General features: G+C 41.4%; 1 protein-coding gene across 1 annotated transcript in view; it reads left to right on the top strand.

Moving 5' to 3' along the window:
- Nucleotides 1–26,654, top strand: part of necab2 (N-terminal EF-hand calcium binding protein 2) — a 255,472-nt gene that overhangs the window by 164,798 nt on the left and 64,020 nt on the right. The window contains exons 6-8 of the mRNA XM_041192422.1: nt 13,587–13,723; nt 16,721–16,839; nt 18,708–18,787. Of these exons, the coding sequence (XP_041048356.1) occupies nt 13,587–13,723; nt 16,721–16,839; nt 18,708–18,787 (336 nt within the window). The remainder of the gene's footprint in view (nt 1–13,586; nt 13,724–16,720; nt 16,840–18,707; nt 18,788–26,654) is intronic.

Raw genomic sequence — 26,654 nt, 5'->3', positions numbered from 1 at the left:
ACTCAGTCTTGTTGTGTACAATCATATGGTATTAGTCCCCTTCCTGCTCACTCTTATTGTGTACATTCAAATTGCATTAGTTCCCGTCGTACTCACTCTTGTTGTGTACAATCATGTTCTACTTGTCCCCTTCCTACTCACTCTTATTGTGTACAATCATGTTGTACTAATCCCCTTCCTATTCACTCTTGTTATGTACAATCATATTGTACTAGTCCATTTCCTACTCACTCTTATTGTGTACAATCATATTGTAACAGTCCACTTCCTACTTGCTCTTGTTGTGTACAATCATATTGCACTAATCCCCTTCCTACTCACTCTTATTGTGTACAATCATATTGTACCAGTCCACTTCCTAATCACTCTTGTTCTGTACAATCATATTGTGTCAGTCCACTTCCTAATCACTCTTATTGTGTACAATCATATTGTACTAAAACCATCCTACTAACTCTTATTGAGTACAATCATATTGTACTAATCCCCTTCCTTCTCACTCTTATTGTGTACAATCATATTGTACCAGTCCACTTTCTAATCACTCTTGTTCTGTACAATCATATTGTGTCAGTCCACTTCCTAATCACTCTTATTGTGTACAGTTGTATTGTACTGATCCACTTCCTACTCACTCTTATTGAGTACAATCATATTGTACTAACCCCCTTCCTACTCACTTATTGAGTACAATCATATTGTAATAGCAACCTCCCTCTTCACTCTTATTGTGTACAATCAAATTGTACTGGTCCAATTCCTACTCTCCCTCATTGTGCACGGTCTTATTGTTCCAGTCCCCTTCCTACTGACTCTTCTTATGTACAGTCATATTGTAGCAGTCCACTTCCTACTCACTCTTGTTGTGGACAATCATTTTGTACTGATCCCCTTCCTACTCACTCTTGTTGTGTACAGTCATATTGCACTAATCCCTTCCTACTCACTCTTATTGTGTACAATCATATTGTACCAGTCCACTTCCTAATCACTCTTGTTCTGTACAATCATATTGTGTCAGTCCACTTCCTAATCACTCTTATTGTGTACAGTTATAATATACTGATCCACTTCCTACTCAGTGTTATTGTGTACAGTCATATTGTACTCAGCCCCTTCCTACTCACACTTATTGTGTACAATCATACTGTACCAGTCCCTTTGCTCCTCACTTTTGCTGTGTAAAATCATTTTGTATTAGTCTCCTTCCTACTCATTCTTATTGTGTACAATCATGTTGTACTAGTCCCCTTCGTACTCTCTCTTGTGTGCAATCATATTGTCCCAAACCCCTTCCGACTCACTCTTATTGTATACAATCATATTTTCCTTGTCCCCTTCCTACTCACTTTCATTGTGTACAATCGTTTTTTACCAGTCCACATCCTGCTCACTCTTGTTATGTGCAACCATATTGTACTAATCCCCTTCCTACTCACGCTTATTGTGTACATTCATGTTATACTAATCCCCTTCCTACTCACACTTGTTGTGTGCAGTCATATTGTACCAGTCCACATCCTAATCACTCTTACTGTGTACAATCATATTGTACCAGTCCCCTTCCTGCACCCTCATATTGTGTACCATCATGTTGTACTAATCCCCTTCCTACTCACTCTTATTGTGTACAATCATACTGTACCAGTCCCTTTCCTACTCACTTTTGTCCTGTCAAATCATATTGTACCAGACCCCTTCCTACTCATTCTTATTTTATACAATCATATTGTAACAGTCCCCTCCCTCTTCACTCTTATTCTGTCAAATCAAGTTGTACTAGTCCGCTTCCTACTCTCCCTTATTGTGCACAGTCCTATTGTTCCAGTCCCCTTCCTACTGACTCTTCTTGTGTACAGTCATGTTGTACCAGTCCATTTCCTACTCACTCTTGTTGTGTACAATCATTTTGTACTAATCCCCTTCCTACTCACTCTTATTGTGTACAATTATATTACACTAATCTCCTTCCTTCTCATTCTTATTGTGTACAATCATATTGTAATAACCCCATCCTACTCACTCTTATTGTATACAATCATATTGTACTAATCCCCTTCCTTCTTACTCTTATTGTGTACAATCGTATTGTACTAACCCCCTTCCTACTCACTCTTATTGAGTACAATCATATTGTAATAGCCCCCTCCCTCTTCACTCTTATTGTGTACAATCAAATTGTACTGGTCCACTTCCTACTCTCCCTCATTGTGCACGTTCTTATTGTTCCAGTCCCCTTCCTACTGACTCTTGTGTACAGTCATATTGTAGCAGTCCACTTCCTACTCACTCTTGTTGTGGACAATCAATTTGTACTAATCCCCTTTCTACTCATGCTTATTGTGTACAATCATATTGTATTAATCCCCTTCCTTCTCACTCTTATTGTGTACAATGATATTGTACCAGTCCATTGCCTAATCACTTTTATTCTGTACAATCATATTGTGCCAGTCTACTTCCTAATCATTCTTATTGTGTGCAGTTATATTGTACTGATCCGCTTCCTTCTCAGTCTTATTGTGTACAGTCATCTTGTACTATTCCCCTTGCTACTCACTCTTATTGTGAACAATCATATTGTACTAATCCCGTTCCTATTCAGTCTTGTTATGTACAATCATATTGCACTAGTCCACTTCCTACTCACTCTTATTGTGTACAATCACATTGTACCAGTCCACTTCCTACTCACTCTTATTGTGTACAATCATATTGCACTAATCCCCTTCCTACACACACTTATTGTGTTCAATCATATTGTACCAATCCCCTTTTACTCACTCTTATTGTGTACAATCATATTGTACCAATCCTCTTTTACTCACTCTTATTGTGTACAGTCATATTGCACTTTTCCCCTTCCTACTCATTCTTATTGTATACAGTTATGTTGTACCAGTCCCCTTCCTACTCACTTTTATTGTGTACAATTGTTTTTCACCATTCCACTTCCTGCTCACTCTTACTGTGTACAATCATATTGTACCAATCCCATTCCTACTCATTCTTATTGTTTACAATCATGTTATACTAATCCCCTTCCTACTCACTCTTATTGTGTGCAATCATATTGTACCAGTCCACTTCCTAATCACTCTTACTGTGTACAATCATATTGTACCAGTCCCCTTCCTACTAACTCTTATTGTGTACAATCATATTAAACTAATCCCATTCCTACTCACTCTTATTGTGTACAATCATATTGTACCTGTCCACTTCCTACTCAGTCCTGTTGTGCACAATAATATTGTATTAGACACCTTCCTCACTTCTCTTATTGTGTACATTCAAATTGCACGAGTTCCATTCGTACTCACTCTTGTTATGTACAATCATTTTTTACTTGTCCCCTTCCTACTCACTCTTATTGTGTACAATCATATTGGACTAATCCCCTTCCTATTCACTCTTGTTATGTACAATCATATTGTACTAGTCCACCTCCTACTCACTCTTATTGTGTACAATCACATTGTACCAGTCCACCTCCTACTCCCTCTTGTTGTGTACAGTCATATTGCACTAATCCCCTTACTACTCACTCTTATTGTGTACAATCATATTGTACCAATAACCTTTCACTCACTCTTATTGTGTACAATCATATTGTACTAACCCCCTTCCTACTCACTCTTATTGAGTACAATCATATTGCAGTAATCCACTCCCTATTCAGTCTTATTGTGTACAATCATGCTTTGCTAATCCCCTTCCTACTCACTCTTATTGTGTACAATGTTATTGTACCAGTCCACTTCCTAATCACTCTTATTGTTTACAATCATACTGTACCAATCCCCTTCCTACTCCCTCATATTGTGTACAATGATATTGTACTAATCCCCTTCCTTATCACTCTTATTCTGTACAATGATATTCTGCCATTCCACTTCCTAATCACTCTTATTGTGTACAGTCATATTGTACTCAGTCCCTTTCTACTCACACTTATTGTGTACAATCATACTGTACCAGTCCCTTTGCTCCTTACTTTTGCTGTGTAAAATCATTTTGAATTAGTCTCCTTCCTACTCATTCTTATTGTGTACAATCATATTGTACCAATCCCCTTTCACTCACTCTTATTGTGTACAATCATATTGTACTAACCCCCTTCCTACTCACTCTTGTTGAGTACAATCATATTGCAGTAATCCACTCCCTATTCAGTCTTATTGTGTACAATCATGTTGTACTAATCCCCTTCCTACTCACTCTCATTGTGTACAATGATATTGTACCAGTCCACTTCCTAATCACTCTTATTCTGTACAATCTTATTGTGCCTGTCCACTTCCTAATCACTCTTATTGTGTGCAGTTATATTGTACTGATCCGCTTCCTACTCACTCTTATTGTGTACCGTCATATTGTATATTTCCCCTTCCTACTCACTCTTATTGTATACAGTTATGTTGTACCAGTCTCCTTTGTGCTCTCTCTTGTTGTGTGCAATCATATTGTCCCAATCCCCTGCCGACTCACTCTTATTGGGGATTAGTACAACATGATTGTACACAATAAAAATTAGTAGGAAGGGGACAAGGAAAATATGATTGTATACTGCGATCATATTGTAGCAGTCCACTTCCTACTCCCTCATATTGTGTACAATCATGTTGTACTAATCCCCTTCCTACTCACTCTTATTGAGTACAATCATACTGTACCAGTCCCTTTCCGGCTCACCTTTGTCGTGTCAAATCATATTGTATTAGTCTCCTTTCTACTCATTCTTATTTTGTACAATCATATGGTACCAGACCCCTTTCTACTCACTCTTATTGTGTACAATCATATTGTACTAACACCCCTCCTACTCACTCTTATTGAGTACAATCATATTGTACTAGACCCCTCCCTCTTCAGTCTTATTGTGTACAATCAAATTGTACTAGTCCACATCCTACTCTCCCTTATTGTGCACAGTTTTATTGTTCCAGTCCCCTTCCTACTCACTCTTATTGAGATCAATCAGATTGTATTAAACCCCTTCCTTCTCACTCTTATTGTATACAATCATATTTTCCTAGTCGCCTTCCTACTCACTCTTATTGTGTACAATTTTTTTGTACCAGTTCACTTCCTGCTCACTCTTGTTGTGCACAAACATGTTCTACTAATCCCCTTCCTTCTCACTCTTATTGTGTACAATGATATTGTGCCAGTCCATTTCCTAATCACTTTTATTCTGTACAATCATATTGTGCCAGTCTACTTCCTAATCATTCTTATTGTGTGCAGTTATATTGTACTGATCCGCTTCCTACTCAGTCTTATTGTGTACAATCACATTGTACCAGTCCACTTCCTACTCACTCTTGTTGTGTACAATCATATTGCACTAATCCCCTTCCTACTCACTCTTATTGTGTACAATCATATTGTACCAATCCCCTTTTACTCACTCTTATTGTGTACAATCACATTGTACTAACCCCGTTCCTACTCACTCTTATTGAGTATAATTATATTGCAGTAATCCACTCCCTATTCAGTTTTATTCTGTACAATCATGGTGTACTAATCCCCTTCCTACTCACTCTTATTGTGTACAATGTTATTGTACCAGTCCACTTCCTAATCACTCTTATTCTGTACAATGATATTCTGCCAGTCCACTTCCTAATCACTCTTATTGTTTACACTCATTTTGTAGTAAGGCCCTTCCTGCTCACACTTATTGTGTACAATCATACTGTACCAGTCCCTTTGCTACTCACTTTTGCTGTGTAAAATCATTTTGTATTAGTCTCCTTCCTACTCATTCTTATTGTATACAATCATATTGTACCAAACCCCCTCCTGCTCACTCTTATTGAGTACAATCATATTCTACTAGTCTCCTCCCTCTTCAGTTTTATTGTGTACAATCAAATTGTACTAATTCACATCCTACTCTCCATTATTGTGCACAGTCTTATTGTTCCAGTCCCCTTCCTACTCTTATTGTGTACAATCATATTGTACCAGTCCACTTCCTATTCACTCTTGTTGTGTACAATCATATTGTACTAATCCCCTTCCTTCTCACTCTTATTGTGTACTATCATATTTTCCTTGTTGATTTCTTACTCACTCTTATTGTGTACAATTGTTTTGTACCAGTCCCCTTCCTGCTCACTCTTGTTGTGTACAATCATTGTACTAATCTCCTTCCTATTCACTCTTATCGTGTACAATCATGTTGTACTAATCCCCTTCCTGTTCACTCTTATTGTGTACAATGATATTGTGCCAGTCCACTTCCTAATCACTCTTACTCTGTAGAATCATATTGTGCCAGTCCACTTCCTAATTACTCTTATTGTGTGCAGTTATATAGTACTGATCCGCATCCTACTCACTCTTATTGTGTACCGTCATAGTGTACATTTCCCCTTCCTACTCACTCTTATTGTATACAGTAATGTTGTACCAGTCTCCTTCCTACTCACTCTTATTGTGTACAATTATGTTGTCCTAGTCCCCTTTGTTCTCTCTCTTGTTGTGGGCAATCATATTGTCCCAATCCCCTGCCGACTCACTCTTATTGTATACAATCATATTTTCCTTGTCCCCTTCCTACACATTTTTATTGTGTACAATCATTTTTTACCAGTCCACTTCCTGCTCACTCTTGTTGTGTGCAATCATATTGTACTAATCCCCTTCCTACTCACTCTTATTGTGTACAATCATATTGTATTAATCCCCTTCCTACTCACTCTTATTGAGTACAATCATACTGTACCAGTCCCTTTCCGGCTCACCTTTGTCGAGTGAAATCATATTGTATTAGTCTCCTTTCTACTCATTCTTATTTTATACAATCATATGGTACCAGACCCCTTCCTACTCACTCTTATTGTGTACAATCATATTGTACTAACACCCCTCCTACTCACTCTTATTGAGTACAATCATATTGTACTAGTCCCCTTCCTCTTCAGTCTTATTGTGCACAATCAAATTGTACTAGTCTACATCCTACTCTCCCTTATTGTGCGCAGTTTTATTGTTCAAGTCCCCTTCCTACTCGCCCTTATTGAGTACAATCAGATTGTATTAATCCCATTCCTTCTCACTGTTATTGTGTACAACCATATTTTCCTTGCTGCCTTCCTACTCACTCTTATTGTGTATGATATTTTTGTACCAGTTCCCTTCCTGCTCACTCTTGTTGTGTACAATCATATTGTACTAATCCCCTTCCTATTCACTCTTATTGTGCACAATCATGTTCTACTAATCCCCTTCCTTTTTACTCTTATTGTGTACAATGATATTGTACCAGTTCATTTCCTAATCACTTTTATTCTGTACAATCATATTGTGCCAGTCTACGTCCTAATCATTCTTTTTGTGTGCAGTTATATTGTACTGATCCGCTTCCTATGCAGTCTAATTGTGTACAGTCATCTTGTACTAATCCCCTTGCTACTCACTCTTATTGAGTACAATCATATTGTAATTGTCCCCTCCCTCTTCACTCATATTGAGTACAATCAAATTGTTCTAGTCCACTTCCTACTCTGCCTTAATGTGCACAGTCTTATTGTTCCAGTCCCCTTCCTACTGACTCTTCTTGTGCACAGTCATATTGTACCAGTCCACTTCCTACTCACTCTTGTTGTGGACAATCATTTTGTACTAATCCCTTTCCTACTCATTCTTATTGTGTACAATCATATTGTACCAACCCCAGTGCTACTCACTCTTATTGAATAGAATCATATTGTACTAATCCCCTTTCTTTTCACTCTTATTGTGTACAATCATATTTTGCTTGTCGCCTTCCTACTCACTCTTATTGTGTACAATCATATTGTGTCAGTCCACTTACTAATCACTATTGTTGTGTACAGTTATAATGTACTGATCCACTTCCTTCTCAGTGTTATTGTGTACAGTCATATTGTACTCAGTCCCTTCCTACTCACACTTATTGTGTACAATCATACTGTACCAGTCCCTTTGCTCCTCACTTTTGCTGTGTAAAATCATTTTGTATTAGTCTCCTTCCTACTCATTCTTATTGTGTACAATCATGTTGTACTAGTCCCCTTCGTACTCTCTTGTTGTGTGCAATCATATTGTCCCAATCCTCTTCCGACTCACTTTTATATTTAACAATCATATTTTCCTTATCCCCTTCCTACTCATTTTTATTGTGTACCATCATTTTTTACCAGTCCACTTCCTGCTCACTCTTGTTGAGTACAATCATTTTGTACTAGTCCCCTCCCTCCTCAGTCTTATTGTGTACAATCAAATTGTACTAATCCCCTTCCTACTCACTCTTATTGTGTACAATCATGTTGTACTAATCCCCTTCCTACTCACTCTTGTTGTGTGCAATCATTTTGCACCAGGCCACTTTCTACTACCTCATATTGTGTACAATTATGTTGTACTAATCCCCTTCCTAAGCACTCTTACTGTGTACAATCATATTGTGTCACTCCACTTCCTAATCACTCTTATTGTGTGCAATTATATTGTACTGTGCAATTATATTGTACTGCTCCGCTACCTACTCAGTCTTATTGTGTACAGTCATCTTGTACTAATCCCCTTGCTACTCACTCTTATTGTGTACAGTCATATTGTACATTTCCCCTTCCTACTCACACTTATTGTATACAGTTATGTTTTACCAATCTCCTTCCTATTCACTCTTATTGTGTACAGTCATGTTGTACTAGTCCCCTTCCTATTCTCTCTTGTTGTGTGCAATTAAATTGTCCCAATTCCCTTCTGACTCACTCTTATTGTATACAATCACATTTTCCTTGTCCCCTTCCTACTCACTTTTAGTGTGTACAATCGTTTTTTACCAGTCCACTTCCTGCTCACTCTTACTGTGTACAATCATATTGTACCAGTCCCCTTCCTCCTCCCCCATATTGTGTATAATCATGTTGTACTAATCCCCTTTTTCTCACTCTTATTGTGTACAATGTTATTGTACCAGTCCACTTCCTAATCACTCTTATTGTGTACAATCATATTGTACTAGTGCCCTTTCTACTCTCTCTTATTGTTGGTAATCATATTGTACCAGGATCCTTCCTGCTCAATCTTATTGTGTACAATCATATTGTACTAATCCCCTTCCGACTCACTCTTATTGTGTACAATCATGTTGTACTAACCCCCTTCCTACTCACTCTTATTGTGTACAATGTTATTGTACCAGTCCACTTCCTAATCACTCTTATTGTGTACAATCATATTGTACTAGTGCCCTTTCTACTCTCTCTTATTGTTGGTAATCATATTGTACCAGGATCCTTCCTGCTCAATCTTATTGTGTACAATCATATTGTACTAATCCCCTTCCGACTCACTCTTATTGTGAACAATCATACTGTACCAGACCCTTTCCTACTCACTTTTGTTGTGTAAAATCACATTGTACTAACCCCCTTCCTACTCACTCTTATTGAGTACAAGAATATTGTACTAGTCCCCTCCCTCCTCACTCTTATTCTGTACAATCAAATTGTACTCGTCCACTTCCTACTCTCCCTTATTGTGCACAGTCTTATTCTTCCTGTCCCCTTCCTACTCACTCTTGTTGTGTACAATCACATTGTACTTATCCCCTTCCTATTCACTCTTATTGTGTACAATCATGTTGTACTAATCCCCTTCCTACTCACTCTTGTGTACAATGATATTGTACCAGTCCATTTCCTAATCACTCTTATTCTGTACAATCATATTCTGCCAGTCCACTTTTTAATCACTCTTATTGTGTACAATCATATTATACTAGTCACCTTCTCACTTACTCTTGTTGTGTAAATCATATTGTACTAATCCCCTTCCTACTCAGTTTTATTGTGTCCAGTCGTATTGTACTAATCCCTGTCCGACTCACTTATTGTGTACAATCGTATTACCTTGTCGCCTTCCTACTCACTTTTATAGTGTACAATTGTTTTGTACCAGTCCCCTTCCTTCTGTCTCCTGTTACAATCATATTGTACTAATCCCCTTCCTCTTCACTCTTATTGTGTACAATTATGTTGTACTAATCCTCTTCTTACTCGCTCTTACTCTGTACAAACATATTGTACCAGTCCCCTTCCTTCTCACTCTTATTGTGTGCAGTTATATTGTACTGATCCCCTTCCTACTCAGTCTTATTGTGGACAGTCATATTGTACCTTTCCCCTTCCTACTTACTCTTATTGTATACAGTGATGTTGTACCAGTCCCCTTCTTACTGACTCTTATTGTGTATAATCATGGTGTACTAGTCCCCTTCCTAATCTCTCTTGTTGTGTGCAATCGTATTGTCCCAATCGCCTTCCGACTCACTTTATTGTATACAATCGTATTTTCCTTGCCCTGTTCCTACTCACTTGTATTGTGTACAATCTTTTTTTACCTGTCCTGTTCCTGCTCACTTTTGTTGTGTACAATCATATTGTACTAATCCCCTTCCTATTCACTCTTGTTGTGTACAATCATGTTGTACTAATCCCCTTCCTACTCACTTTTCTTGTGTGCAATCATATTGTACCGGTCCACTTCCTAATCATTCTTACTGTGTACAATCATATTGTACAAGTCACCTTCCTACTCACTCTTATTGTGTACAATCATGTTATACTAGTCACCTTCCTACTTACTCTTATTGTGTACAATAATGTTGTACTAATCCCCTTCTTACTCACTCTTATTGTGTACAATTGTATTGTACCAGTCCCCTTCCTATTCACTCTTGTTGTGTACAATCATATTGTGTTGGTCCCCTTCCTACTCACTCTCATTGTGTACATTCAAATTGCACTAGTTCCCTTCCTACTTACTCTTGTTGTGTACAATCAATTCTACTAGTCCCCTTCCTACTCACTCTTATTGTGTACAATCATATTGTACTAATCCCCTTCCTACTCACTCTTATTGTGTACAATCATATTATCCTAATCCCCTTCCTACTCCCTCTTATTGTGTACAATACTATTGTACTCATCCCCTTCCTACTCACTCTTATTGTGTCCAATCATATTGTACTAGTCCCCTTTCTTCTCACTCTTATTGTGTACAATCATTTTGTACCAGTCCCCTCCCTGCTCACTCTTGTGTACAATCATGTTATAATCGTCCCTTCCTACTCACTCTTATTGTGTGCAATCATATTGTACTAGTACCCTTTGCATTCGCCCTGACTATATACAATCGTTTTGGATAATCCACTTATCATTCGCTCCCATTGTATAGATAATTGTTGAATTAATGAATCCCCTTCCTACTCACTTTCATTGTGTACAATCATATTGTACTAGTCCCCTTCCTACTCACTCTTATTGTGTACAATCATATTTTCCTTGTCCACTTCCTACTCATTCTTATTTTGTACAGTCGTTTTCTACCAGTCCCCTTCCTGCTCACTCTTGTTGTGTACAATCATATTATACTAGTCCCCTTCCTACTCACTCTTATAGTGTACGATCATATTGTACCAGTCCACTTCCTACTCACTCTTATTGTGTAGAAACATATTGTACTAATCCCCTTCCTACTCACTCTTGTTGTGTACAATCATATTGTACCAGTCTCCTTCCTAATCACTCTTATTGCGTACAATCATATTGTACTAGTCCCAATCCTACTCACTCTTATTGTATACAATCATATTGTCCTAATCCCGTTCCTACTCGCTCTTACTGTGTACAATCACATTGTACTAATCCCCTTCCGTCTCACTCTTATTGTGTACAATCATATTGTACTAATCCCCTTCCTGCTCATTCTTATTGTGTATAATCATATTGTACTAGTCCCCTTCCTACTCACTCTTATTGTGTACAATCATAATTTACTAGTGCCTATCCTACTCATTCTTTTTGTGTACAATCATATTGTCCTTGTCCCCTTCCTACTCACTCTTATTGTGTACAATCTTATTGTACCAGTCCCCTTCCTGCTCACTGTTGTTGTGTACAATCATATTGTACTAATACCCTTCGCACTCACTCTTATTGTGTACAATCATATTGTGCTATTCCCCTTCCTACTCACGCTTATTGTGTACAATCGTATTGTACCAGTCCCCTTCCTGCTCACTCTTATTGTGTACAATCATATTTTACTAATCCTATTTGCATTCACCCTGACTATATACAATCGTTTTGGAGAATCTACTTACCATTCGCTCCCATTGTATAGATAGTTGTTGAATTAATGAATTCCCATTTTGTCGCTATTATTGCTGGATTTTCCCTGCCCCCGGTGTCGGGCGTGCTCTTTTGCGTGAGCAGATAATACGGCGAGAAGGCCAAAAACAGCGTGACGATATTGTGAAACCAGCTTTCGTTCACCCGCTCAGCCAGCCGATGGTGGGCTGCATTCCCTGTCACTGTGCTTCGGGAACCTCATTGTAATGCATCAACATAAGGCCTGCCTACTTGACTCATAGCCCCTGCTGGATCACCCTGCCCACGCCGGCGGGGATAACATGCTGACTTGTTTCACAACATCATTTGTAGTTCTTGCACCTGGCGCGCTGCACTTTGCTTGGGCCTTCGAGGTTTGTTTGCCTACCTTTCTTCGGTCAGCACTCACAGTTATCAGCGCCAGGCTTCACAGACAGCACCACATCACTTTGAGAGGGGCTCATGGGTGGGTCTTTACCTACCAGATCAGCCATATACGGGTGGCTTTTCAACGACTGCAGGGCAAACCCTGGAATTACAGATCTAACAAGCGAAACTCATAGCATGGAAATAATCAATAATTTTATGAGTTGTCATTAATATTCAGATGTTCTCAAAAGCACCAATGCCATAATGAGCAGCCAGTATACATTTCAGAGCTGTCGGTCATGCCTCACTAATCCACAGGAGTTCTTTGATGGAACTGAAATAAATTATTGCACAGGGACTAACTGGGAGAATTACCTGAATTTTCACGGGATCACAGAACCTTAACAGCACAGAAGGAGGCCATTTGGCCCATCATATCTGCACCGCCTCTCAAAATGATCATATGACCTAGTGCCATTGCCCTGCCTTTTCCCTATTCCTTGCACATTGTTTCTATTTAAATAATTATCTAATGTCCTCCTGAATGCTTCGATTGAACCTGCCTCCACCACACTTCCAGACAGTGCATTCCAGACCCAAACCACCCGTGTGAAAAAGATTTTTCTCAAATCACATTTGCTTCTTTTGCAAATCACTTTAAATCTGTGTCCTCTTGTTCTTGATCCTTTTACGAGTAGGAATAGCTTCTCTCTATCTACCCTGTCCAGCCCCCTCATGATTTTGAACATCTCTAACAAATCTCCTCTCAGCCTCCTTCTCTCCAAGGAGAACAGCCCCAACCTCTCCAATCTATCCTCATAGCTGAAGTTTCTCATCCCTGAAACCATTTTTGTAATCCTCTTCTGCACTCCCTCTATAGTGTTTACAAAAGGTATTTGATAAAGTTCCAGACGTGAGACTTCTGTAGATGTTTAGTAATCATGTAATGGAGAATTAATTACCAAAAAAAAACACAAAAGAGATCCTGAATTTCATCTTATTTCTTACTGTATGCTTTTAAAGAGTTTTGATTGACCTTAATTCCCTTTTGCTCATCAGGTGTATGAGAGTGGGACAAAGTTGGACCAATTTGTGACCCGATTCCTGTTGAAGGAGACAGCCAGCCAGATTCAGTCCCTGCTGACCTCTGTGGAAAGTGCAGTTGATGCCATAAATGATCAGACCACTCAGACAGGGTAAGTAGATTCCTTCTGAGTTCAATTTGGAGTCAGCATGTCTACACAAAGATTGGGTCCTCTGGCTTTAATTGGGTATCCTTGTTGCCTGATCAGAATTGTAGGGTAAGATCATGGCTGACTGGATTATGTGGCTCCAGGGCAGGTAAGTAATGTGGGGTGTTTCAAACTACCTGCTGGCCTGGTTCCAGCCAGCTGTGTCATTCCCACTGTGGTTTTCCTTACTGCCCTCGAATTCAGTGGTCAAGATAATAATTCAGTCCTGAAATTCCCTTCAGCTCTCAATCTACAGATCAAAATACTGATCACTGCTCTTCTTTTACCTCAACTTCTCTCTTTCTCCCACAGCTTAGTCACTGCGCCTGCATTATGGGCCTTTAGGCTGATCGATGGCTGTTAGGCATGGGTATCAAGGGGTATGAAGCAAAGCTGGATAAGTGGGATTGAGGTACAGTTCAGCCATGATCCAACTGAATGGCGGAACAGGCTTCAGAGCTTGGATGCCCTACTCTTGTTCCAAACATTCTTGCATTTGAAATCAATTTCTTTCTCTGAGGTATTTTTTTAGCTTCTCCTGATCCCTAAGGTAATGTCAATTGTTGCTGGATAATGATTGGTGAATATATGAACAGTGATGGGCAAAGCAAGTAACAATACTGTACAAGCAGTCTTCATAATTATTCTTAAAATTACGGATGGGGTGGGTGATGGGTGGGAGAGTGGATGTTTGTTGCTTAGCAACAGCCAGATAGCTCAGTGCTGGGTTTTCACTCTTGATTTATCAGGCTGCTGATTTGCTTGAATACTTGTTGGTGAAGATGGATTATTTGTTTCTTCTCATGGCCCAGTGGTGGGAATTCACGACTCTTCCTTTGTTCTGTCAGAGTGCGAAAGGTTTTGAAAAGCAATCAGCAGCAGTTAAGAAGCTGAATAACTTGCCGTTGCCCTGGAGGTTTTCTTGCTTTAAAGCTGGAGTTTTTATTGGGTTTCCCAGATGGCTTTGTGCGCAATGGCGACACCTTGTGTGGGAATGAGTCTCTCAAGGCCAGAATAAACCAGGACTGTACCTAGTATGGGATTCACAACTGGTGTTAGCTAGAATGCTACTCAAAATTCAAAAAGGGGCTTGTGGGCCACAAAGGGTGAGAGTCTGTTGTGATGCACCCCGCCATTGGTTAGCCTTATGACTCACAGCCTAGGCTCCAATGTAAGGGAAGGGGATGGCTGTCACCTTGCACCTGCAGCCAGTAAAGGATTTGGAAAGGTGGGCAGGAAAGAACCAGTTAGCAATGGGATATCACTCTTCCCAGGCCTACCACTTTGGCATATTATCAGGGTTAAGCAGCCTTTAGATTTGTCTTCCTTCCCTCCTGACTGTCACTAGGCCTCAACACTGGAAAGTCCAGTGTCGTGTCAATCATTATTCATCGATCCAGGCCTAAGGATGGACCTAATATCCTCCAACTTCATTTTGTTACCTTCAGGAACATGAAGGACCTTCACTGGGTCAGCTCTTCTCCTCTCAGCAGCTTTACCAGCCCCTCTCCTCTTTCGAGAGTATCTACTGCAGTAACAGCTAGTGTCTTGAACTCAATGACATTTTTATTGTTACTGCTAACATTCTGATGTATCAAACTGACATTTAATAGAGCACATTTATCTCTGACATTTGTCTGCAATGATTTGTATGACTTGGGGCAGAGTGATGCTGAGCTAAAAAGCAGGAGGCTCCAGACCTATTCGAGGTGAGAAGGTCCTTGGAGGCGGTTTCCTGAAAGACCCACTTTTAAAAATCTGTTGAATGATGCTGATTCTGCGCTAGCCTAACTCTAATCCCTTATCCCTAAAGCCACCCTTTTGCTGGCTGCTCATTGAGTGCGGAAGGCCAAACTCACTGGTTCTTACTTCTCAACTGCTGCAACTCTGCTCAGAGTTCCCATTGCCTGGTCTTCCTATGTCCCTGCTGTTTTCTCTGGAGACTGGATTTTCTGCTGGGCCTACCATCTCACCTCCTGCTGTGCCCTCTTTCAATGTCTCTCATCAATTTTTCAGCTGAGTTGGGCTGTCATGTGCCATCATAGCCAGGGATTCAGCTTTTTTTAAAACTTATTCATGGGGTGGGGGCATCACAGGCTGAGAACTGAGTGGCTCAGGCATTTCAGAGTCAGCCACATTGCTGTGGGTCTGGAGTCACGTATAGGCCAGACCAGGTAAGGATGGCAGATTTCCTTCCCTAAAGGACTTTTGTGGGTTTTTATGACAATGGTTTCATGATCATTGGACATTTTTGTCCCAGATGTATTATTGAATTGAAATTCCACCATCTGCTGTGGTGGGATTCAAACCTGGCTCCCCATTACCCTGGGTCTCGGGATTACTAATCCAGTGATAAAACCACTATGCCACTGCCTCCCCCCTGCACTGTTACCTCATTGGGAATTTCTAGGGCTTTTGTGGAGTTTTGCCATATTGGAATAGATTTGGTGCCAGGACATTGAGAGCTTGGCTGGTGCTCAATATCATGAGTTCTCAGAACCTGCTGTTGAACAGGAAGATCTGCCTTGTTGTGCAGCCGAGCAAAAAATGCAGCCAGGTTAAAAACTGGGAGCAGAAGGGATTGAGGACAAATCACGTGCACAGTGCTCTCATCCAATCTTCTGATTTCCCCTGTCCTGTATTGGCACAACTCGAGGCCTGAAAATCAAACTCCTATTGAAAACAAGATACACAAAAATAAAGAACAGGAAACCTCTCCTCACAAGCACCTCTTCCCCATGGGAATGAAATGCTCACATACTCTGCAACAGGAAACTTCAGGCAGGAAATTGAAACTCCCTGACATTCCACTGGGATTGATTGCCGGCTGATTCCTGGGCCTCTGCCGATAATTTCTGGAGATTGGGAAAAGTACCATCTTAAAAAACAAGGAAAGTCAGAGGGCAATGTGAATGTGGAACAGCTTTGATAAATGGAGTGACTTAATCCCCTTTGTCACAGGTTCTATGATAGCAAGGCCAGCCATGGTGTGGTGGAGAGTTGGTACAACCAGCAGGCCTCGTGCAACCTAACCAACAACAGAATGGCAGCTAGGGACAAAAAGCTGAAAAACGATTTAGGTAGGTGTGTGTCACCAGGCAGGGTGTGAATCACAATGACTCCGGTACGTGTAAAGCGTAAGTGTGAGACTGGCAGACTTGGGTAAGTGTAAGTCATCAGAAAGTGTGTGAGTCTACAGTAACTGGGCTAAGCGTGCACCAAAATTAGGGCAACTGTGTGTTAGAGGGACTAAAATTCTCTATGCACTGTCACACTTGTGACTAGAATGCCATGCCCCAAGGGGCTGTACTACAGCGAGGGGCAGCACTTTAAGGAGTAGTGGCAAGGTTAACTGGACATCAAAGTACACTGCTCACTGAATTTAAACATCAGCGCCATCATTTCAAAATTTCTCAGTTGACAAACTTAATGCCTTTCCAATTCAGAGTAGGATCAATCTACCTGGACTGTACATTAAAGAGAGAAGTGAAGTGATTGCATTTAATAAAGCGCAATAATGTCAGTCAGTGTTTAGTGGGATGGATTGATGTGTTTTCTGTCTGCAGAATGTTGGTAGGTCTGTGAGGAGGGGGAAGACGATTTGAAAGAGGCATCACATTGAGAAGGTCTGATTGTTTAATGATGACACTTACAATATAGGTCTAATTAAATCGGTGGAACTCTCTGATATGTTGTATGAAGTAATATTTTATGTCACACAGTCTCTCTGGCTCAGATTTGTTTTTAAATAGAGTTTCACCATGCTTACTGTCAGACTGTGAAATGAATATGGGGGAGGTACAATAGCGGGGGCTGAAGTTATTTATTTCAGTGCTAATCTTTGATAATCATTTGAGTATCATTTCATCACAATGGTGGGCGATCACTTTCTCCTGGATACTATATCCCTTTATGAGATATTGCAATTATCATCTTCTAGTGATGATAGCATTCCCTTTATAACAACAACTTACTTTTATATCATGCCTTAGTTTTTTTGGGTACGATCAATACAAAGGGGCATTGGCTTTGACAAGGAACATCCCAAGGAGATAACCAAACACCAAAATTGCAAACTGCCCTAAATCAAAGAAGGAATGTGAGAACAGGTGACCAAAAGCTCGGGCGCAGAGGTGGGTTTTAAGGATGATCTGAGAAGAGGAGAGAGGTGGAGAGGCAGATTTAGGGAGGAAATTCCAGAGCTAAAGGCTGAGACAGCTGAATGCATTGACCCCAAGTATGGACTGAGGCAAGTAGAGGGTGTACAAAATACTAGATTTGGAGGAAAGTAGAGATCTCGGAGGATTGTAAAGGTTACAGATATAGGGAGCTGCAAGGCCATAGAGGGATTTCAGTATAAGGCTGATAATTTTTTACCTGAGGGTTTCTGGTCAGTATGACGTCAAGCAACAAATTTACCAACCAACCTGTTAGGAGACATTATATGGCAGAAGATAATCTGGGCTTGAATCCAAATGTACCTGTCCTGGGAGCTTTTGATGGGCATCTTGTAGAAGGGGCTTTACTCTGTATCTAACCCCATACTGTACCTGCCTTGGAGTGTTTAATGGGGACAGTGTAGAGGGAACTTTACTCTGTATCTAACCCTGTGCTGTATCTGTCCTGGAGTGTTTGATGGGGACAGTGTAGATAGGGCTTTACTCTGTATCGACACTATCCGATCAAACATCTGCAGGGCAGGGACAGCATTGGGCTTGAAGATGAAAAGCCAGTTAGCCTAGCAGAAATGAAGAATTGAACCAGGGAACCAGATGCCAGGTGCTGTATTTACCCTCTGAGGATGTGGTTGAACTACTTTGTGTGTGGTTTCAGAAAGTTTGTAACCATAAGGTGTGTGTGTGTGTGTGTGTGTGTGTCTGTGTGTGTGTGTGTGTGTGTGTGTGTGTGTGTGTGTGTCTGTGTGTGTGTGTGTGTGTGTTCCCATCAGCTCTACCAGCCAACAGAGAAGAAGGCCTTGAATCGCAGATCAACAGATTGGCAGAACTGATTGGCCGCCTGGAGAATAAGGTAAGGAGCAGCGAACTAACTGGTGTCTATTCTGACCTGCACCAACTGATGTTGTTGATGCTGAGCCTGCTGGCAATGGCTATGACTTAGTCAGTACCACCTTGCCCCTGAGTCAGAAGTTTAAAGTCTTGGTCTAGGACCTGAGCACAAACATTGAGGCTGATATTCCAGTGCAGCGCTGAAGGAGTGCTGCAGCGTCAGAGGTGCGCTCTTTCAAATGAGATGTTAAACTGAGGCCCCATGTATACTCTCAACTGAATGAAAAAGATCCCATGGCACTGCTTGGAAGAACAGGGAGTTTTCCCAGTACCCTGGCCAATGCCTAGCCCTCAAAAATCAGATCTGTCCATATTATTGTTTGTGCGAGATTGCTGTGCACTATTAGCTGCTGCGTTTTCCACATTACAACAGTGACTACATTTCAAAAGTACTTTATTGATTTTAAAATGCTTTGAGCCGGTGGTTGCAACAGGTGCTATCTAAATGTAAGACGTTCTTTTAGTCTTCCTAACCCTGGCCACTGCTGTATTGGGACACTGCGTGGGGATGAAAAGACTGAGGGAGGAGTGGACATTTTTTTTATCAAAAATACTCCCCAGTCTTTCTCAGGTAAAGGTATGTCCAGAAAAAATGGGGCCCTTCACTTGAGCAAAGCTATTCTGATATCACTAAAGGGTTGACACACCGTCAAATGCGATAGAGATTGCATCCCCAAGGGCAGGCTTTCCTGGGATTGGGAGGCTTCAGCTGTTGAATCCCCTCTTTCTTTCAGTGAAATGCCAGCAGAATGGGGGTGCTTATACTGAGGAAGAAAATGATGCTCTTACGTTTTTAAACCTGGGCCTCATCTGCCCTCTTGGGTGATTGCAGAAGATCCTACTGCACTATTTCAAAGGAGCCTTGGCACTCTCCCTGATGGCCTGGCCAATGTTTATCCTTCAACACACCTCGCTAAAAGAAAAGAAAACAGATTATCTGTTCATTTAGTTTGTCACTGTTAGTGGGATCTTGCTGTGCACAAATAGCCAACCCTATGTGCTGCGATACAAAACTTCAAAAGTGCTTCATTAGATGTCCTGAAATTGGGAATTCCAAATGGTAACAACCTAGAAAACTGCTCTATCAAAATTGATGGGGCCCTACAAGTACTGATTCCTACCACTGAGGGTCTGAAGATACGGAGACTATGATAGTCAGGGATATTTTTAAATAAGTATGTATATAAATGTTTTCTAAGAATGTTTTATTTTCTATACTATCGCCCACAGATTTTAGTTTTCATTTATGCCTTTTTACTATTGTTACTAGACAACAATGATGACTGCACACCAAATCAGTAGCTGTGAACATACAGACATACGATCAAAGAGGAAGAGGAGGCCATTCAGCCCCTTGAGCCTGTTCCACCATTTAGTAAGATCATGGCTGACCTGACAGTAAACTCAAATCTGCAACCCAGTTACCCCCAATAACCTATCAACCTATCACCCCCTTGCTTAGCAAGAATCTATCCACCTCTGCCTTAAAAATATTCAAAGACTTTGATTCCACCGCCTTTTCAGAAAGAGTTCCAAAGACTCATGGTCATCTGAGAGAAAAAGAATTGCCTCATTGACCCCTAGTTCTAGGTTCCCCCATAAAAGGAAACATCCCCTCCACATCCACCCTGTCAAGACCCCTCAGAATCTTACATGTTTCAAACAAGTCACCTCTCATTCTTCTAAACTGCAGTGGATACAAGCCTAGTCTGTCCAACCTTTCCTCATAAGAAAACCCACCCATTCCTGGTATTCGTCTGGTAAACCTTCTCTGAACTGCTTCCAATGCATTTACATCCTTAAATAAGGAAACCAGCACTGTACACAGTACTCCAGATATGGTCTCACCAGTGCTCTGTATAACTGATGCATAAACTCCCTACTTTTGTAATCAATTCCCCTCACATTAAATGATAACATTCTGTTAGCTTTCCTAATTACCGGCTGTACCTGCAAACTAGCCTTCAGCGCTTCATGCACCAAGACACCCAGATCCCCCTGCATCTCAGATCTTTGCAATCCCTCACCATTATCATAATATGCTTCTCTTTTATTCTTCCTGCCAAAATAAAAGTCTTGCGGATGCTGCATAAATGCAGGTTCTTTAGTTTTTCATTTCTCATTTGACATGACTTCAAGAATTGGCTCCCAAAAAGAACTGATTACATCAGTGATCTCCACAGTGACAATGGAGAAGGGACTAAAATGAGCGAGGAACCTTCAGTAATATTCTGCTTATTGAGGTGAGGGATGTGAGTAATGGGGATTGGAATACTTTCCATTTCAGACCCAGGATCAAACCCTCCCAGGGCAGGTACAGCACGGGGTTAGATACAGAGTAAAGCTCCATCTACATTCTTCCCATCAAACATTCCCAGGACAGGTACAGCACTGTTTTAGATACAGAGTAAAGCTCCTTTTACACTCTCCCCATCAAACACTCACAGGACACAGAACGGGGTTACATACAGAGTAAAGCTCCATCTACACTATCTCATCAAACACTCCCAGGGCCGGTACAGCACAGGGTTAGATACAGCGTAAAGCTCCTTTTACACTGTCCCCATCAAACATTCACAGGGCAAATACAGCACAGGGTCAGATACAGAGTGAAGCTCCCTCTACACTGTCCCCATCAAACACTCCCAGGACAGGTACAGCACAGGGTTAGATACAGAGTAAAGCTCCCTCTACACTATCTCATCAAACACTCCCAGGGCCGGTACAGCACAGGGTTAGATACAGCGTAAAGCTCCTTTTACACTGTCCCCATCAAACACTCCCAGGACAGGTACAGCACAGGGTTAGATACAGCGTAAAGCTCCTTTTACACTGTCCCCATCAAACATTCACAGGGCAAATACAGCACAGGGTCAGATACAGAGTGAAGCTCCCTCTACACTGTCCCCATCAAACACTCCCAGGACAGGTACAGCACGGGGTTAGATACAGAGTGAAGCTCCCTCTACACTGTCCCCATCAAACACTCCCAGGACAGGTACAGCACAGGGTTAGATACAGAGTAAAGCTCCCTCTACACTATCCCCATTAAACACTCCCAAGACAGGTACAGAACAAGATTAGATACGGAGTAAAGCTCCCTCTACACTGTCCCCATCAAACACTCCCAGGGCAAGTACAGCACAGGGTCAGATGCATGGTAAAGCTCCATCTGTATTGTCCCATTAAACACTCCCAGAACAGGTGCAAACACAGGTTAGATATAGAGTTAAGATCCCTGGGCACTTTTCTACTAATAGCTTCACCCCACTCTTCGGATGATCACTCTCTTATCCACAACTGATTCTTTTTGCATTTTCCACACCAGTTTCTTGCAATGAAGTCACTGTTAGTGCCAACTTTCTGCTTGTTTTGTGCTGTGGCCTTGTGCCCATTGTGAACTCGGTTGTGATCTCGCTAATGTGTTGCAGCTAGGAAACTGCCTATCACAGTAAGGGCTTGAGTTCATGGGAAATATTCAAACTGAAGCTGAAATCACAGTGGCAGGTGTAATCCATCCTTGATGAAGGGGGTGGGGGAGGTGGTGGATGTTATTAAAGGGAGGAAGAGGCAACCATGACTGACAAGGGAAGTCAGGGACAGCATAAAAGCTAAAGAGAAAGCATACAATGCGGCGAAGAGCGGTGGGAAACCAGGGGATTGGGAAGCCTGCAAAGACCAACAGAGGACAACTAAAAAAGAAATAAGGAGGGAGAAGATTAAATAGGAGGGTAAACTAGCCAGTAATATAAAAGAAGATTGCAAGAGTTTTTTTTAGATATGTAAAAGGTAAGAGAGAGGCAAAAGTGGACATTGGACCGCTGGAAAATGACGCTGGAGAAGTAGTAGTGTGGAACAAAGAAATGACGGAGGAACTGAATAGGTTCACTGCGTCAATCTTCACAGTGGAAGACACGAGTAACATCCCCAAAGTTCAAGAGAGTCGGGGGGCAGAGGTGAGTAAGGTGGCCATTACCAAGGAGAAGGTTCTAGGAAAACTGAAAGGTCTGAAGGTGGATAAATCACCTGGACCAGATGGATTACACCCCAGAGTTCAGAAGGAGATAGTTGAAGAGATAGTGGAGGCGTTAGCGGTGATCTTTCAGGAATCACTGGAGTCAGGGAGGGTCCCAGAGGACTGGAAAATCGCTAATGTAACCCACCTGTTTAAGAAGGGAGTGAGGCAAAAGACAGGAAATTACAGGCCGTTAGCCTGACCTCGGTCGTTGGTAAGATTTTAGAGTCCATTATTAAGGATGAGATTTCAGAATACTTGGAAATGCATGATAAAATCGGGCAAAGTCAACATGGTTTCATCAAGGGGAGGTCATGCCTGACAAATCTGTTAGAATTCTTTGAGGAGGTAACGAGTAGGTTAGACAAAGGAGAGCCAATGGATGTTATCTACTTGGACTTCCAGAAGGCCTTTGACAAGGTGCCGCACAGGAGGCTGCTCAGTAAAATAAGAGCCCATGTTGTTAGAGTCAAGGTACGAGCATGGATAGAAGATTGGCTGTCTGGCAGGAGGCAGAAAGTGGGGATAATGGGGTCCTTCTCAGGATGGCAGCCGGTGACTAGTAGAGTTCCGGAGGGGTCAGTGTTGGGACCACAACTTTTCACTTTTTACATTAATGATCTAGGTGAAGGAACTGAGGGCATCCTGGCTAAGTTTGCAGATGATACAAAGATAGGTGGAGGGACAAGTAGTATTGAGGAGGTGGGGAGGCTGTAGAAGGATGTGGACAGGCAGATGGAATATAACGTGGGGAAGTGTGAGGTCATGCACTTTGGTGGGAAGAATAGAGGCATAGACTATTTGCTAAATGGGGAGAGAATTCAGAAATCTGGAGTGCAAAGGGACTTGGGAGTCCTGGTCCAGGATTCTCTTAAGGTTAACTTGCAGGTTGAGTCGGTAGTTAGGAAGGCAAATGCAATGTTGGCATTTATTTCGAGAGGACTAGAATATAAAAGCAGGGATGTGCTGCTGAGGCTTTATAAGGCTCTGGTCAGACCACATTTAGAATATTGTCAGCAATTTTGGGCCCCGTATCTCAGGAAGGATGTGCTGGCCCTGGAGAGGGTCCAGAGGGGGTTCACGAGAACAATCCCAAGAGTGGCTTAACATATGAAGAACGTTTGAGGACTCTGGGTCTATACTCGATGGAGTTTATAAGGATGAGGGGGGATCTGATTGAAACTTACAGAACACTGAAAGGCCTGATAGAGTGGATGTGGAGAAGATGTTTCCATTAGTAGGAGAGACTAGGACCCGAGGACGCAGCCTCAGAGTAAAGGGAAGACCTTTTAGACCAGAGATGAGGAGAAACTTCTTTAGCCAGAGAGTGGTGAATCTATGGAATTCATTACCACAGAAGGCTGTGGAGGCCAGGTCATTGAGTATGTTTAAGACCGAGATAGATAAGTTCTTGATTGGTAAGGGGATCAAAGGTTACGGGGAGAAGGCGGTTGAGAAACTTATCAGCCATGATTGAATGGCGGAGCAGACTCGATGGGCCAAATGGCCTAATTTCTGCTCCTATGTCTTATGGTCTTAATGGGTGGGGTGGATGGCACAGAGAGAAGATAGCCAGAGATACTTGATTTGTCCAAAACATTCTCAGAAGAAGTAGTCTCTTAAATAGGAGGTCAGATAGCTTTATCGCTGTTTGGGAAAGGGAGCAAGGGCATGCTGGAAAATCTTATGCCTCAGCTTCAATTGAACCCCACCAGCCCCTAATACTGGATAACATGAGTGAACCCTCGGATCAGTCTGGGCTAAATGGGATGGCTCATCATTGGAAAAGGCAGTCACTTTGGGTACTTTGGATGAAATGTTTAAGAAAATCTCAGCATGCAGGTATTAAGCGAAGTTGATCAAATTTTCATGCACTGACTTTCACAAGGCATTTGCCATAAGAGGCTTCTAATAAAACCTGAGCCATATGGCTTTGAAAGGAATACAGAGATGGTTAAGGAATTGTATAGAAAGAACTTGCCATGATCAAGCATTGCCCATGACCTCAGGATTTCCACAAGGCTCTCACATTGAAAATCATCAAAGAAGTGAAATCAGTGAACTTTTGTGAAGTGCCTCATTATATTTAATGATGTGAAACCAAAAAGGTATAAGAACATGTGGACTGTTGGAATCTAAATCACACCATTTGAAAAATACTTTTCATTTTCGAAGTCTGAAATTGCTTTCTAAACTGTCCCAGGCAGGAAGTGACATTCATCAAAAGCCAGATCCATTAACTTGTGTGTATGATATCCATTCATTTTGACCCTCCACCACTTGCCGCTCTGGTACCGTACCGCACATTGTCATTCTTCCTCTGGGCTCTGGCAGTCTATCCAATTGGAGGGAATGTTACACAGCCTGTGCAGTGCACAGTGCACAAACATTAGAAACCCCTTACAATCCTTGGATTTTTGGATCGCCCAGATTCACTGATAACAGCTGTAAGTGGACTTCATGCACCTTTGTACAGTGAATGCGGGCTTCTTTGCTCAGTGTTCAGCTGAACGGAAACATGTTTAAGGGATTGTAACAGACAGTCCTTCCTGTTTACTGGTTACTGAAATATCACTAATGCATGTTGGATTTTTCTGTTTCTTTTGATGGAAAGCACTCCGTGGAGGCAATGCACAGCCTTCAGACTTGTGGGTAGTTCATTTGCGTAAAATGCAACACTATGATTTTCACTATGACAGTGATCAATTCCCCACACTGTGAAAACTATATACACACAATTTTCTGGTGAAATGGTAAACTAAGGTCCCATCTGTCCCATCAGGTAGACATGAAAGATCCAGCTGAACTGTTTTGAACATGACTGCATGTTCTATGCAGTGACAATATTCATTCCTCAACCAACATCACTAAAACAGATAATCCAGTCATTATTGTTGGGAGGGTGTTGGTTACAGACTGGTATGTTTTAAAGAAGTCTTCAGTAGATTAACTGTAATCTTTGTTAACCACTAGAATTATGTATACACATACAGTAAAGGGTAAAAGCTAGGAGCTGTCTCCATGCATAGGTCTATACACATCTCTGCTCAACACCACACTGACCCCTGGGTCTGGGTCATGTGCCTCTTACATCATGTGTGGGCAGCACTGTACCCTGTTCCACATTAACCCTATGTGTGCCGGACCCTTATGCAACAATTATCGTTTTGATGTTTGTGGGATCTTACTGTGCCAGAATTGGCTGCTGCATTTCCTACTTTGCAACAATGGTTATGATTCAAAAGTACTTCATTGTGTGTATCAACCTCTGGGACATCCTGATGTCATGAAATACACTGTAGAAATGTAGTTCATTCATTACCACCTCACTAAGTATGGGCTCTAAGAGAGATTGGCTTCTCAAGGTGAAACCTTCAAACTTAAGCTCGTTCAGGCTTTGAAATACAGGTCATCTTCTCCCTGCAGATTGGAATAAACACAAACAGATGAGTCCCGATCCCAAGTTAACACACACCCGATGAGAATGGGGCTGGTTTGGGTTGGTGATTTCTTTTTGAAATCCTGTCCCATTTTATGCTTCATTGAAGTTAATATATTTCATCTGAACCTGGCCTGACCCAGGTTAAATCAGGGCTGCTGTGATTGGGTGAAAGGTCCCTGCCTCTCGGTGAATTTCCCATGTGATGGGGTTCTCTGATTGACCCTCCAATTGAGGAATCAAAGTTGCTGGGCTGAGGTGAGCTCCTACCTAAATGGGCAACATAGTCTCTGCCAGGCAAAGCTACCTGCTGTATAGATTACAGCTGTCAAACCATTGAAAATAAATAAATGTAATTAATATCTCAATTAAAAT

The sequence above is a fragment of the Carcharodon carcharias genome, chromosome 7 (genome assembly GCF_017639515.1).
Source record: "Carcharodon carcharias isolate sCarCar2 chromosome 7, sCarCar2.pri, whole genome shotgun sequence".
NCBI lineage: Eukaryota > Metazoa > Chordata > Chondrichthyes > Lamniformes > Lamnidae > Carcharodon > Carcharodon carcharias.
This window is presented reverse-complemented; position numbering and strand designations above follow the sequence as displayed.